The 15346-nt window shown below is 46.7% G+C and overlaps 1 protein-coding gene across 4 annotated transcripts in view; it reads left to right on the forward strand.

Annotated features, from left to right (window-relative positions):
- The window catches only part of LOC110535510 (sodium bicarbonate cotransporter 3), a 68601-nt gene that overhangs the window by 33317 nt on the left and 19938 nt on the right, over positions 1-15346 (forward strand). For all 4 annotated transcript variants that reach the window (XM_090189165.1, XM_090189169.1, XM_090189158.1 and 1 more), the window contains exons 7-13: positions 4244-4353; positions 8503-8660; positions 8824-8911; positions 9043-9189; positions 9362-9462; positions 11180-11354; positions 11484-11617. In XM_090189165.1, the coding sequence (XP_090045291.1) occupies positions 4244-4353; positions 8503-8660; positions 8824-8911; positions 9043-9189; positions 9362-9462; positions 11180-11354; positions 11484-11617 (913 nt within the window). The remainder of the gene's footprint in view (positions 1-4243; positions 4354-8502; positions 8661-8823; positions 8912-9042; positions 9190-9361; positions 9463-11179; positions 11355-11483; positions 11618-15346) is intronic.

The following is a 15346-nucleotide window of genomic DNA, read 5'->3' on the forward strand; positions in this document are numbered from 1 at the left end:
TACCCTTCTTGATGTATTTTTCCTCTCCCTCTTTCCTTTTTCCATCCTGTCTTCTCTGCTTTCCCAACTACCCTTGCCCCCTCCATAGGAAGTCTATCCACCTCCCGCCCCTCCCTCCTCAAGGTAGTCGAGGGGGTCTCAGTTCCTCAGTCGCTTCCTGCTCAACGCCAGCACCCCCCCCTCCCCCCTTAGCACCCCCCAGAACACCCCTCCCCTAACCAGGTGCAGATCCCCCACCCCTCCTTGCCTGTCCCCCCACCCCTCTGACTGACCCAGACCCACCCCTCCCTGCCTGTCCCCCACCCCTACTCTGATTGACCGGTGAGGGTAGGAGCTGGAGTATCCCCAGTGTGGAGGTCCATGCTCCAGATGGGGAGGAACTGAAGCTCCGGTCCGGTCTAGTCAAGGACCACAAGGAGGAGTCTGGGGTGCAGACCCTGCCCGTCTGGTGCAGCTCCTCCCCCCACCTCCAGCAGGTTAAATATCCTGCAAATAGCATGAAACCCTCCCTCCACACCTTCTTCACCTTACATAATCTGACCCCTCTCAGTCCTTAACATTGTATGTGTCTGTCTGTGTGCTTGATGACTTGTGAAGCACTTAAAGAGTACATTTCATCAAAACAAACCAGATGTTTTAGACTTAGTGAAACACGTCAATTCTGGTCTTCATTTCCACAGTTGGTTGCGAATGGGCTATATTTTGTTATTTTGATTTACTATTAATCTCATTCCCCCCAGCGGTTACATCACACCTTGAGAAGGTTCCTCTACATCATCTCAAGCGAGCGGTTCGGAATGAAATGCACTCCCTTCTGGATGTGCTTGGTGGTACCACCTCGTGGCTTACTATAAAAACAGGTGACCGCACGCCTTATTTGGCAATGGTCTTGGTAAGTGGAGTGTGCCAATATATATTTTGCATGATGCTTCCTTGACTAGACTACTGGCGTTACACAAAATTCTAAAGGCAGGAAGGCACATTTCCGCATATGACCAAATTCAATGTTTTTGCTTACCGTTTCATGCATCTTTTACGAAGAAAGAAAACATGGAGGCTATGAGGATTATACATTTATTTGTAGCTACATCCATCGTTACAAGAAATAGATGACAATGGCTCATAGTTCAATGGTTTTGAGTTCTAATCCCACATGGGGCAGAGATGTGTACAGTTGAAGTTGGAAGTTTACATACACTTAGGTTGGAGTCATTAAAACTAGTTTTTCAACCAGTCCACACATTTCTTAACAAACTATCGTTTTGGCAAGTCGGTTAGGACATCTCCTTTTTGCATGACACAAGTAATTTTTCCAACAATTGTTTAAACACAGATTATTTCACTTATAATTCACTGTACCACAATTCCAGTGGGTCAGAAGTTTACATGCACTAAGTTGACTGTGCCTTTAAACAGATTGGAAAATTCCAGAAAATTATGTCATGGCTTTAGAAGCATCTGATGGGCTAATTGACATAATTTGAGTCAATAGGAGGTGTACCTGTGGATGTATTTCAAGGCCTACCTTCAAACTCAGTGCCTCTTTGCTTGACATCATGGGAAAATCAAAAGAAATCAGCCAAGACCTCAGAAAAAAAATTGAAGACCTCCACAAGTCTGGTTCATCCTTGGGGGCAATTTCTAAATGCCTGAAGGTACCACGTTCATCTGTACAAACAATAGTATACAAGTATAAACACCATGGGACCACACAGCCATCATACTGCTCGGGAAGGAAGGGAAGTTCTGTCTCCTAGAGATGAACGTACTTTGGTGCTAAAAGTGCAAATCAATCCCAGAACAACAGCAAAGGACCTTGTGAAGATGCTGGAGGAAACAGGTACAAAAGTATCTATATCCACAGTAAAACAAGTTATATATCGACATAACCTGAAAGGTCGCTCAGCAAGGAAGAAGCCACTGCTCCAAAACCGCCATAGAAAAACCAGACTACGGTTTGCAACAGCACATAAGGACAAAGATTGTACTTTTTGGAGAAATGTCTTCTGGTCTGATGAAACAAAAATAGACTGTTAGGCCATAATGACCATTTATGTTTGGAGGAAAAAGGGGGAGGCTTGCAAGCCGACGAACACCATCCCAACAGTGAAGCACAGGGGTGGCAGCATCATGTTGTGGGGGTGCTTTGCTGCAGGAGGGACTGGTGCACTTCACAAAATAGATGGCATCATGAGGGAGGTAAATTATGTGGATATATTGAAGCAACATCTCAAGATATCAGTCAGGAAGTTAAAGCTTGGGTCTTCAAAATGGACAATGACCCCAAGCATAGTTCCAAAGTTGTGGCAAAATGGCTTAAGGACAACAAAGTCAAGGTTTTGGAGTAGCCATCACAAAGCCCTGACCTCAATCCTATAGAAGATGTGTGGGCAGAACTGAAAAAGCATGTGCGAGCAAGGAGGCCTACAAACCTGACTCAGTTACACCAGCTCTGTCAGGAGGAATGGGCCAAAATTCACCCAACTTATTGTGGGAAGCTTGTGGAAGGCTACCTAAAACGTTTGACCCAAGTTAAACAATTTAATGGCAATGCTACCAAATACTAATTGAGTATATGTAAACTTCTGACCCACTGGGAATGTGATGAAAGAAATAAAAGCTGAAATAAATCCTTCTCTCTACTATTATTCTGACATTTCACATTCTTAAAATAAAGTGGTGATCCTAACTGACCTAAGACAGGACATTTTTACTATGATTAAATGTCAGGAATTGTGAAAAACTGAGTTTAAATGTATTTGGCTTAGGTGTATGTAAACATCCGACTTCAACTATGGATGGATGGATGGATGGATAGATAAAACCATTTTATTTACAGTATTCATCCTGTGCCCACACACTTGTAATTCTGAAAAGTGAACGCATGCCTGTGAGAGGGGTGGCCCTGGTAGTAGTTGTAGGTTTTTATACAGTACCCAAGACTATTGAGTTAATTTGACCAAGAGCTACAACATGAATACTGCAATGTGGGTTGGATTGAAATTAGCCCCTAATCTTCATTATATCAAGGTGACGACTCGCTTTTTTCTCCAACACAATACCGCAATAAATGTAGGTCCACATTTCAATGTATAATTATTATTTTTAAATTGCGCCACATTTCGGATTTTAATTTACACTTGCAGTAGATGTCAGGAACTCATCACCTTTCCACTGAGAGCTGACTGTCCAGAGCAATATTTGCTCGAGATGCACATCATTTTATTATCAGCACGTGCCAGTGGACTTCTGGTGAGAATGCTTTAGTGTTGGGATCAGGTACTACTATGTTTACCCACCCACAAAATTAATATTTATGAGCAATTTCCCCGCTACCCACAACTTCTCACCTGAAAATGTGAGCGGTTTGGGCAAAGGCTGAATTTGGAGTTTATACGAAGTTTGGTAACTGTTTACATTAAGTTGGCCCTATGTTATTGTAATCAGGCACTATAACCCCCGTTACCACTGGCTAATAAATGATATCAGGGTTTAATGTGAGGCGTGCTCAGGTTTCACCCCCATATACACACAGACGCTGCACAGTATTACACAGAGTTCCATAGCAAGTCCTAGTTTCAATTGGCAAGGTTCATAGACCGTGAGACGAGAGGTCAAAATAAGTTTTTACAGCAAGAGGCTGAGGCCATGATGTGTGTGTGTGTGTGTGTGTGTGTGTGTGTGTGTGTGTGTGTGTGTGTGTGTGTGTGTGTGTGTGTGTGTGTGTGTGTGTGTGTAAATACCAACACGTGAGTGTGTTCTGTTTTTCCCAGCTTTAAATGTGCTGTCTAACTGGACCATATGGTGTATCTTGGCTGACTGGTTCAGTAAGAAGCAGGGGATTGACAGGCAGGGCCCCATTGGAGCACATTCCACCACTAATCTCCCTCTGAAACCTTTCTGTCCAACTCCAGCCTCCGTAGGGTTGGTCCTGTAAACACAGGATGTCTATGAGTGTCTACCTAATTGACCCCCACTGTTTAGTTATTTCTACCATCTCTAATGACTGTTGTGATACGTGGAGTTTCTCACCCAGTATGTATAGAGCAGCTGCATGTCTGAACAAACTCTCAAACTCACTGAGTCACACATGCATAGCCCCCCCGCTCTCCTTCTCAGACACATATAATTGTGTACGTCTACAAATTGTACCAATTCCCCATTCATATCGGCCATACACACAGTTCATTTTTACTGTTCAATTGACCACTGGTTTCTTCTACCCCTTCCTCCCCTTGGACAGGCCTCCTGGCATCCCCCCAGTCAGCTCCTGGGAACCTGGAGAACAGTAAACCGAGTGAGAGCCGCATCAACGGAGGAAGCAGAGAGAACAGCACTGTGGACTTCAGCAAGGTAACGTCTCTCCTCCCACTGCTGAGCAGTGTGTAGACCCACGGTCACGAGGACAGACAATTAGAGCTCTGCTACCCGACCCGGGCCCGACATTATACATTGGGTTAGGGCCGAGTAGGGCCTTTTTTTAGTGATATAGTGGTGCTCGTATATCACTAAATTGATCAAACATTTTGAAGCTGAGCCATTTGCTCATGCTCTGCTGCGCAATAGTCATATCTGACAACGATCATAACATGGTGTCAGAAGTGCTTCAACCTCGTCAAATATAAGACAGGAGAGATTATTTCACAGAAAATAATGTTCCTTGAGTTTTGTTAGTGACAAAGTAGTTAACTGCTCTGTCATGTCTCGTCATTGAGCAGAGCAGCACTAGCAGAGCCGTTGCTATAGATACTCGCTCAGAGCCACCATGAGTAGAGTGCATGCAGAGCGAGACTGACAGAGCAGCTAATGGAGGAAATTATTTTTGGATTCGGTCAGGGACGGGGCTTTAATATGGTTGAAGCAATCGGGCCTGGGTAGGACCTGAGCGTCACAGCATAGGTAGGGCTCGGGCTTAAAATTCATGCCCATGCAGGGCTCTTCAGAGAAGTCAATATGGCAGCCGCTGGCTTCAAAGCCTCTGATTGGCCAATACATAGCATCAGAAATCCAGGGTTTATACAGTGCATTCAATACGATTTCAGATCCCTTGAATTTTTCCACATTTTGTTACGTTACAACCTTATTCTACAATAAAAAAAATGGAATCCCTCAATCTACACACAATACCCCATAATGACAAAGCAAAAACAGGTTTTTAGAAATAAAATAATAACTGAAATCACATTTTACTTAAGTATTCAGACCCTTTACTCTGTACTTTGTTAAAGCACTTTTGGCATTGATTACAGCCTCAAGTCTTCTTGGCTATGACACTGCATATCCTCTCAAGCTCAATTTTCAGGTCTCTCCAGAGATGTTCGATCGGGTTCAATCAGGGCTCTGGGTGGGCCACTCAAGGACATTCAGAGATTTGTCCCGAAGCCACTCCTGCATTGTCTTGGCTGTGTGCTTAGAGTCGTTGTCCTGTTGGAAGGTGAACCGTCACCCCAGTTCAAGGTCCAGAGCGCTTTGGAACAGGTTTTCATCAAAGATCTCTTTCCTTCGATCCCGACTAGTCACCCAGTCCCCGCTGCTGAAAAACATCCCCACAGCATGATGCTGCCACCACCATGCTTCACCGTAGGGGATGGTTCCAGGTTCTTCCAGACGTGACACTTGGCATTCAGGCCAAAGAATTCAATCTTGGTTTCATCAGACCAGAGAATCTTGTTTCTCTTTGTCCTTTTACTGAGGAGTGGCTTCTGTCTGGCCACTCTACGATAAAGGCCTGATTGGTGGAGTGCTGCAGACATGGGAGAACCTTCCAGAAGGACAACCATCTCCACAGAGGAACTCTGGAGCTCTGTCAGGGTGACCATCGGGTTCTTGGTCACCTTGACCAAGGCCCTTTTCCCCCCTGATTGCTCAGTTTTGGCCGGACAGCCAGCTCTAGGAAGAGTCTTGGTTCCAAACTCCTTCCATTTAAGAATGATGGAGGCCACTGTGTTCTTGTGGACCTTCAATGCTGCAGAAATGATTTGGTAAACTTCCCCAGATCTGTGTCAACACAATCCTGTCTCGGAGCTCTATAGACAATTTCTTCCACCTCATGGCTTGGCTTTTGCTCTGACATGCACTGCCAACTGTGAGACCTTATATAGACAGGTGTCTGCCTTTCCAAATCATGTCCAATCAATTGAATTTACCACAGGTGGACTCCAATCAAGTTGTAGAAACATTTCAAAGATGAATTTCTAAAAACCTGTTTTCGCTTGGTCATTATGGGGTATTGTGTGTAGATTGAGGTAAATAATGAATTGAATGTGACAAGTGGAAAAAGTCAATGGGTCAGATATACAATGCATTCGGAAAGTATTCAATCTCATTTGAAGTAACATGCTGGATACTGAACAAAGTGACTGGTTTCCGCTCCTTGGGAGACTGATGGGTATGAGAACAGTGTATTATGAGGATGATGTTCTAATAAGAGGTGACATCATGGATCCAGATTGGACCCTAGCTGAGTGAGCTGAGCTTATGGTGTGATCTGAATTAAGTTGTGCCCCTGTTTGTCCCGCTCTCAGCATGCTTGCCACTGTAGTTGTGGTTCCTGGGGCGGGGGTGCCAGGAGGCCTGCAGTAAGTCCTCTCTCCTGTCAATCACTGGCCCTGGCCAATCAGTGCTGTTGTGTTGATCCATGAGACTGTGTTGTTCCGTGACGTGACTGTACGTGACATGTTACCTGCCAGTGCCGTGTGTGTGACCGTAGTGTTGTGACTGTGTTGATCTGTATGTAGTGGTCCGACCGTGGTTCAGAGAATCTGATGTTTTCATTATCTTTTTTTTGTGCAGCAGTTCAGTCAGCAGCACAGCAACCGCACATATTCTATGTGATTAATTATTTATTAGGTGTCCTGTTTGAGGTCATCGCTTCTGACGGAAGCATCCATAGTACAGTGTAAGTGGGTGGTGTCCATGGTGTAGGGGTAGGGTGCATGGGGTAGTGGGTAGTGTCCATGATGTAGGGGTATTGGGTAGTGTCCATGGTGTAGGGGTAGTGGGTAGGGTGCATGGGGTAGTGGGTAGTGTCCCCCGTGTAGGGGTAGTGGGTAGTGTCCATGGTGTAGGGGTAGGGTGCATGAGGTAGTGGGTAGTGTCCATGGTGTAGGGGTAGCGGGTAGTGTCTGTGGTGTAGGGGTAGCGGGTAACGTCCGCGGTGTAGGGGTAGCGGGTAGGATCCGCGGGGTAGTGGGTATGGTCCACGGTGTAGGGGTAGCGGGTAACGTCCGCGATGTAGGGGTAGCGTCCGCGGTGTAGGGGTAGCGGGTAGGGTCCGCGGTATAGGGGTAGTGGGTAAGGCTAGCGTCCGCGGTGTAGCGGGTAGCGTCCGCGGTGTAGGGGTAGCGTCCGCGGTGTAGAGGTAGTGGGTAGAGTCCATAATGTAGGCGATAAGGTACCCCGTCTCCTTGCCTGGTACATGTGATTAATGGTGTACACGCGCTGGTTCTTTTGGGGGGGGGGGGTAGTTCAACCCTCAAACTACCCGTCTATACACACATCCTCAGTAACTGACCATGTTACCAAAACACACATCTTATATTTTCCACAGTTTATAACAGTTGAGAATTTTGTAGAAATTTGGCAAACACATAATGTAGGGTTGGTACGGCCTTAAATCTTGGAAAAGTCTTGGAATTTTACAATGTTTTCCAGTCCTGGAAACGTTTAGAAAATGGTCAAATCTGAAAAGAATACTTTTTTTTTGGTGTATTTTATTTGGGCACATATTCTTTACCAATCACATAAAAATCAACTTCAGTGCATCTGTGTGTCCTCACCTGCATGTGTACCAGTGGGCTCAAGGAGAGGCCTATAAAATATGATCGAGAACAGAGTAGGTAGCCAATTCAAATCTTGTAGCCTGGCTAGTTCTCTCTCTCGCTCTAGTTAACTGTTCAGTGTTTCCTCTATGCGTTCCCCCTATATGATCTTTGATATATTGAATGAGCTAATTATTGGACAAAGCCAGAGCAACATTTCCACCACGTATGTTTAACATCCAGGGAGGTCAACCATTCTCCAGGAGAGCTAAGGAGTGTAGGCTTTTATTCCATGTATTTATTTTAGTCCTCTAACAAAACATTTTAGAAATGAGTTGCTCAACCGGACCTTGATAAACTGACTGCAACGTGTTTGAACAGGGCTGTATCAAAAGCCTGCACACCCATCAGCTCTCCAGTCTGACGGTTGACCACATGTGTTTATACAGTTGCCTAACAGGGATTCTACTTTGGGGGGGGGTTAAGTGCCTTGTACAATGACAGGAGATGGTAGACTACATGGGATCAGCCTCCAGCCTCCAAGTGTTGATACCACATTTCTGCCAAAAAATATATACTTCAATTTAAACACCACCAATTGTTGTCATGGGAATTTAGTTTAAAGTCCTGAAATTCAATCTGTCTAAATGTCTATGAACCCTGCATGGCCAATACAATTCAACTTCAGGAACATCCAAGCATGTATACTTCCTGTTTAACCCTGTGACCTTCAACCTCCCAGGTGGACATGAACTTCATGAAGAAGATCCCTCCTGGGGCGGAGGCGTCCAACGTGCTGGTGGGAGAGGTGGAATTCCTGGAGCGACCAATCATAGCCTTCATCAGGCTGTCCCCCGCCGTGCTGCTCACTGGTCTCACTGAGGTGCCTGTACCCACCAGGTAAGTGTGTACACACACTTCTCTGAATCGTATGACAGGCAGTTAGTCATTTTGACTGTGAAGGAGTTATGGCAATAGACAACAATTTTTTTTAAATATATTGTGTGTTGGGGGGGGTGTGCTTGGATGGACTCTGATTCTATCCTGCTCTCCTATTGGTCAGGTTCCTGTTCCTGCTGCTGGGTCCGTTTGGGAAGGGTCCTCAGTACCACGAGATCGGCCGCTCCATTGCCACGCTGATGACAGACGAGGTGAGGAGCACTACAACACAGCTCTGGATTGGTCCAATTTCAACCTTGGCCAATCACCAATTGGTCCCATGCTGTGGCGTCAGAAGCAGCGACCTGTCGTTTGAGAGACTGCTGTTGTCGTCCTGTGCCAGGTCTTCCATGATGTAGCGTACAAGGCCAAAGACCGGAACGATCTGCTGTCGGGGATAGATGAGTTTCTGGACCAGGTGACCGTCCTACCCCCAGGAGAGTGGGACCCTACAATACGAATCGAGCCCCCCAAGAGTGTCCCATCTCAGGTGAGGGATCTGGACGAAGATGTTGGTTGGCTGCTATTGAACGTGTGAGACATGCTGATGGGTAATATTGTAAGAGAACCGCTGTGGACACGGTGTGTGTACAGTACTGATGGTTAGAATGTTGAGGGCTGTGCAGTAACCTGGCCTGTGGGGGGCTTTTCTCTCTACACAGGACAAGAGGAAGATGCCCTCATTGCCCAACGGCTCTGCCCATAATGAGTCCTTCAAGGAAGACCAGCACCAAGCAGGACCAGAGCTACAGAGGACAGGGAGGTGGGTCTCTCTCACACACAAACACACACAATGGGTTTTCTTTAAGTCCCTTTTGATGAAAAGGAGCTGCCAGACTGAGTGGTCACCTTGGCAGCTCATTATAAAAGCATTATGAACATGAAGAGAGCTGTTCACTAGAGGTCTGGAAAGTCTTTCATGAGTCTGATGTAGAAGCTGAAGAGGTCTACTGCAGCCTTTCATCTAGCAGCACTTCACCAGTACCCCACAACCCCACACACACCGTCAACACACCAGTACCCCACAACCCCACACACACCGTCAACACACCAGTACCCCACAACCCCACACACACCGTCAACACACCAGTACCCCACACACACCAGTACCCCACACACACTGTCTACACACCAGTACCCCACACACACTGTCTACACATCAGTACCCCACACACACCGTCTACACACCAGTACCCCACACACACCGTCTACACATCAGTACCCCACACACACCGTCTACAAACCAGTACCCCACACACACCGTCTACACATCAGTACCCCACACACACCGTCTACACATCAGTACCCCACACACACCGTCTACAAACCAGTACCCCACACACACGTCTACAAACCAGTACCCCACACACACCGTCTACAAACCAGTACCCCACACACACCGTCTACAAACCAGTATCCCACACACACCGTCTACAAACCAGTACCCCACACACACCGTCTACAAACCAGTACCCCACACACACCGTCTACAAACCAATACCCCACACACACCGTCTACAAACCAGTACCCCACACACACGTCTACACACCAGTACCCCACACACACCGTCTACACACCAGTACCCCACACACACCGTCTACACACCAGTACCCCACACACACACCGTATACACACCAGTACCCCACACACACACCGTATACACACCAGTACCCCACACACACACCGTCTACACACCAGTACCCCACACACACACCGTCTACACACCAGTACCCCACACACACCGTCTACACACCAGTACCCCACACACACACCGTCTACACACCAGTACCCCACACACACACCGTCTACACACCAGTACCCCACACACACACCGTCTACACACCAGTACCCCACACACACCGTCTACACACCAGTACCCCACACACACCGTCTACACACCATCCACGCTCCAATAATACTGAAACCACACCATAGTGTATTTCTAGTTCATGAAAAAGACCAAAAATATACTAGATTGATTTCTTACTTTTACTAACTTGTCTTCAATTGTAGGTTATTTCATGGTACCTACTAAGTAGAGTTGTATATTATTGAGCAGCAGTTACTGTGTAATGTTGAGTAATGACATTCTGCTCAGTGAAGAAGTTAGTTAATAACTATGGCATTAAGGGTGACATCACTTTAGAGTCTATGCAGGCTTTAGACATGCTGTTCTTGACCCCTCTCTGAAACATGACCTGAAGTGGCCTGTACAGGAGCTGTGTCTGTGTGACAATTATTTATGTCCCCTCAGCTGGCACGGTTTCCATCGCTGGCTATATTCCAACTGCCTACTACATTTAGTCTGTCCAGTTTTTTGAGTTGGCTCTGATTTAGAGTTGTCCCCAATACTAAAGGTGCAGAGATGATATCACATCTCTCTAGCAATTAAACTATTATTAAAACTCCCTCACTGGCTTCCCTGCTCTCTGACGTCTTCCCTCTCTCTCCCCCTCCCTCCCTCTCTCTCCTCTGTCAGGATCTTTGGGGGCCTGGTGATGGATGTAAGGAGGAAAGCTCCGTTCCTGTGGGGAGATATTAGGGATGCTCTGAGCCTGCAGTGCCTGGCCTCTGTGCTGTTCCTCTACTGCGCCTGCATGTCCCCTGTCATCACTTTCGGAGGCCTGCTGGGCGAGGCCACCAAGGGAAACATTGTGAGTGATGTCACCAGAAGCTAATGGGAGATATTGTATTTGTCTAGAGTTATTGATGACTTTGTGATAAAAATGTTTAATTGCTCACCGTCCTTTGCATAATCTCCCCTCACTCTCACTCACACTCAGAGTGCGATCGAGTCGTTGTTCGGGGCGTCTCTGACGGGCGTGGCCTTCTCCATGTTTGCGGGCCAGCCACTCACCATCCTGGGCAGCACCGGACCAGTCCTGGTCTTTGAGAAGATCCTCTTTAAGTTCTGCAGGTGAGTGTGCAGGCTACTGCTGGAGCCGCGTCCCAACTGTCTCAAACACCTCCTCAGGGTTCGTAGGGTCATGAAAGTCTTGGAATTTTATTTAACCTTGATTTAACTAGGTAAGTAAGTTAAGAACAAATTCTTATTTACAATGATGGCCTACCCTTGGCCAAACCCTAACCCGGACGACGCTGGGCCAATTGTGCGCCGGCCAGTGGGACTCCCAATCACGTCCGGTTGTGATACAGCATGGAATCGAACCAGGTTCTGTAGTGACGCCTCTAGCACTGAGATGCAGTGCCTTGGACCGCTACGCCACTCAGGAGCCTAATAAAAGTTGGGAAATGATAAATTCCCAAAACGTTTTTGAAATGTCATGGAAATTAATTTAATAATTTCTGTTAATGTAATTTTTTAAGCACCGTTTTTAAATATTTTATCAATCAAATAAAAATGTACATATCAGCCAGGATCGGAATGACACTAGCGTGTCGGTAATGGCGAGCATCATCAAAATATGATAGAACAAATTAACTAGGTAGCTAATTCAAAACATGTCTTCTATCCTCTAGTTAACATTCATACATGCTAATAATAGCTAAACAGTTATCTCCCCAAAAACTTTACACCGATAAGGCCATACAAAGTTGATTTTAACTTTTTTGAACAATTCATGATTCATTTAAACGATTCCAGTTTGGCTAAATAAAGGATTAACTTTGCTATTGTATTAGTTGGTATTCGGTTCAATCGTGGTGAATTGGATTGTGTGAATCAAAGTAATTATTTGTGAATAGTGAATATTAATTTTAGGGAAAAATATTCTATGTAGCCTTTTTTTCCCCTGTTGATTTCAAAATTAACAGTCAGTATCTGGTGTGGCCACCAGTATAGCTGGTAGCATTGTCATCCTGGAGGGTCATGTCAGGATGAGCCTGCAGGAAGGGTACCACATGAGGGAGGAGGATGTCTTTCCTGTAACGCAGATTGCCTGCAATGACAACAGGCTCAGTCTGATGATGCTGTTACACACCGCCCCAGACCATGACGGCCCTTCCACCTCCAAATCACCAAGTCCTCGGTGTAACGCAGATTGCCTGCAATGACAACAGGCTCAGTCTGATGATGCTGTTACACACCGCCCCAGACCATGACGGCCCTTCCACCTCCAAATCACCAAGTCCTCTGTGTAACGCAGATTGCCTGCAATGACAACAGGCTCAGTCTGATGATGCTGTTACACACCGCCCCAGACCATGACGGCCCTTCCACCTCCAAATCACCAAGTCCTCGGTGTAACGCAGATTGCCTGAAATGACAACAGGCTCAGTCTGATGATGCTGTTACACACCGCCCCAGACCATGACGGCCCTTCCACCTCCAAATCACCAAGTCCTCGGTGTAACGCAGATTGCCTGAAATGACAACAGGCTCAGTCTGATGATGCTGTTACACACCGCCCCAGACCATGACGGCCCTTCCACCTCCAAATCACCAAGTCCTCGGTGTAACGCAGATTGCCTGCAATGACAACAGGCTCAGTCTGATGATGCTGTTACACACCGCCCCAGACCATGACGGCCCTTCCACCTCCAAATCACCAAGTCCTCTGTGTAACGCAGATTGCCTGCAATGACAACAGGCTCAGTCTGATGATGCTGTTACACACCGCCCCAGACCATGACGGCCCTTCCACCTCCAAATCACCAAGTCCTCGGTGTAACGCAGATTGCCTGCAATGACAACAGGCTCAGTCTGATGATGCTGTTACACACCGCCCCAGACCATGACGGCCCTTCCACCTCCAAATCACCAAGTCCTCTGTGTAACGTTATTCCTTCGACGATAAGCGTGAATTCAACCATCACCCCTGGTGAGACAAAACCGCGACTCGTCATATGAAGAGCACTTTTTGCCAGTCCTGTCTGGTCCAGCAACGGTGGGTTTGTGCCCATAGGCGACATTGTTGCCGGTGAGGTCTGTTGAGGACCTGCCTAACAGCAGGCCTACAAGCCCTCAGTCCAGCCTCTCTCAGCCTATTGCGGACAGTCTGAGCACTGATGGCGGGATTGTGCGTTCCTGGTGTAACTCGGGCAGTTGTTGTTGCCATCCTGCACCTGTCCCGCAGGTGTGATGTTCGGAAATACCGATCCTCTGCAGGTGTTGTTACACGTGGTCTGCCACTGCGAGGACGATCAGCTGTCTGTCCTGTCTCCCTGTAGCGCGGTCGTAGGCGTCTCACAGTACGGACATTGCAATTTATTTCCCTGGCCACATCCTCATGCCTCCTTGTAGCATGCCTAAGGCACATTCACACAGATCTTTCTTTTGGTGATTTTCATAGTCCGTAGAAAGGCCTCTTTCGTGTCCTAAGTTTTCATAACTGTGACCTTAATTGCCTATTGTCTGTAAGCTGTTAATGTCTTAACGACCGTTCCACAGGTGCATGTTCGTTAATTGTTTATGGTTCATTGATCAAGCATGCGAAACAGTGTTTAAACCCTTTACAATGAATATCTGTGATGTTATTTGGATTTTTTCAAATTCTTTGAAAGACAGGGTCCTGAAAAGGGGACGTGTCTTTTTTTGCTAAGTTAAGTGCCTTGCTTAACTACAGGAGATGGTACATGGGATCAGAGAGCAGCCTCCCAGTGTTACCACATTACGCTGACGACAGGAGATTGTATATGGGATCAGAGAGCAGCCTCCCAGTGTTACCACATTACGCTGACGACAGGAGATTGTATATGGGATCAGAGAGCAGCCTCCCAGTGTTACCACATTACGCTGACGACAGGAGATTGTATATGGGATCAGAGAGCAGCCTCCCAGTGTTACCACATTACGCTGACGACAGGAGATTGTATATGGGATCAGAGAGCAGCCTCCCAGTGTTACCACATTACGCTGACGACAGGAGATTGTATATGGGATCAGAGAGCAGCCTCCCAGTGTTACCACATTACGCTGACGACAGGAGATTGTATATGGGATCAGAGAGCAGCCTCCCAGTGTTACCACATTACGCTGACGACAGGAGATTGTATATGGGATCAGAGAGCAGCCTCCCAGTGTTACCACATTACGCTGATGACAGGAGATGGTACATGGGATCAGAGAGCAGCCTCCCAGTGTTACCACATTACGCTGACGACAGGAGATTGTATATGGGATCAGACAGCAGCCTCCCAGTGTTACCACATTACGCTGACGACAGGAGATTGTATATGGGATCAGAGAGCAGCCTCCCAGTGTTACCACATTACGCTGACGACAGGAGATTGTATATGGGATCAGAGAGCAGCCTCCCAGTGTTACCACATTACGCTGACGACAGGAGATTGTATATGGGATCAGAGACTGATTTTTTTATACATATAGACGCCGCCAGTTGTTGGTTGATGGAAATTTTAAAAGTCATGGAGACGTCATGGAATTCCATGTGTCAGAATGTGAACCCTGACTCTTTCTCGTCTCCTTTCCTTCCTCAAACACCTTCTCTTGTCACCTTTCCTTTTCTTGTCTCCTTTCCCTCCTAAGAACACCTTCTCTTGTCTCCTTTCCTTCCTTCATCTGGAAGGATTTGATGAGCAATATGATGGGAACCTATACAGCCCAGCACTAACATCAGATTTAAAGGTGGCCTACAACTTGAAAGCCTGTTCACATTGTAAAGGGACAGGGCTGGTGGCCAGACTACTGTAAACCAGATCTGGAAATGGTGTTACTATAGCGCCA

This window comes from Oncorhynchus mykiss, chromosome 2 (genome assembly GCF_057628025.1).
Source record: "Oncorhynchus mykiss isolate SJ-2025 chromosome 2, ASM5762802v1, whole genome shotgun sequence".
NCBI classification, from domain to species: domain Eukaryota; kingdom Metazoa; phylum Chordata; class Actinopteri; order Salmoniformes; family Salmonidae; genus Oncorhynchus; species Oncorhynchus mykiss.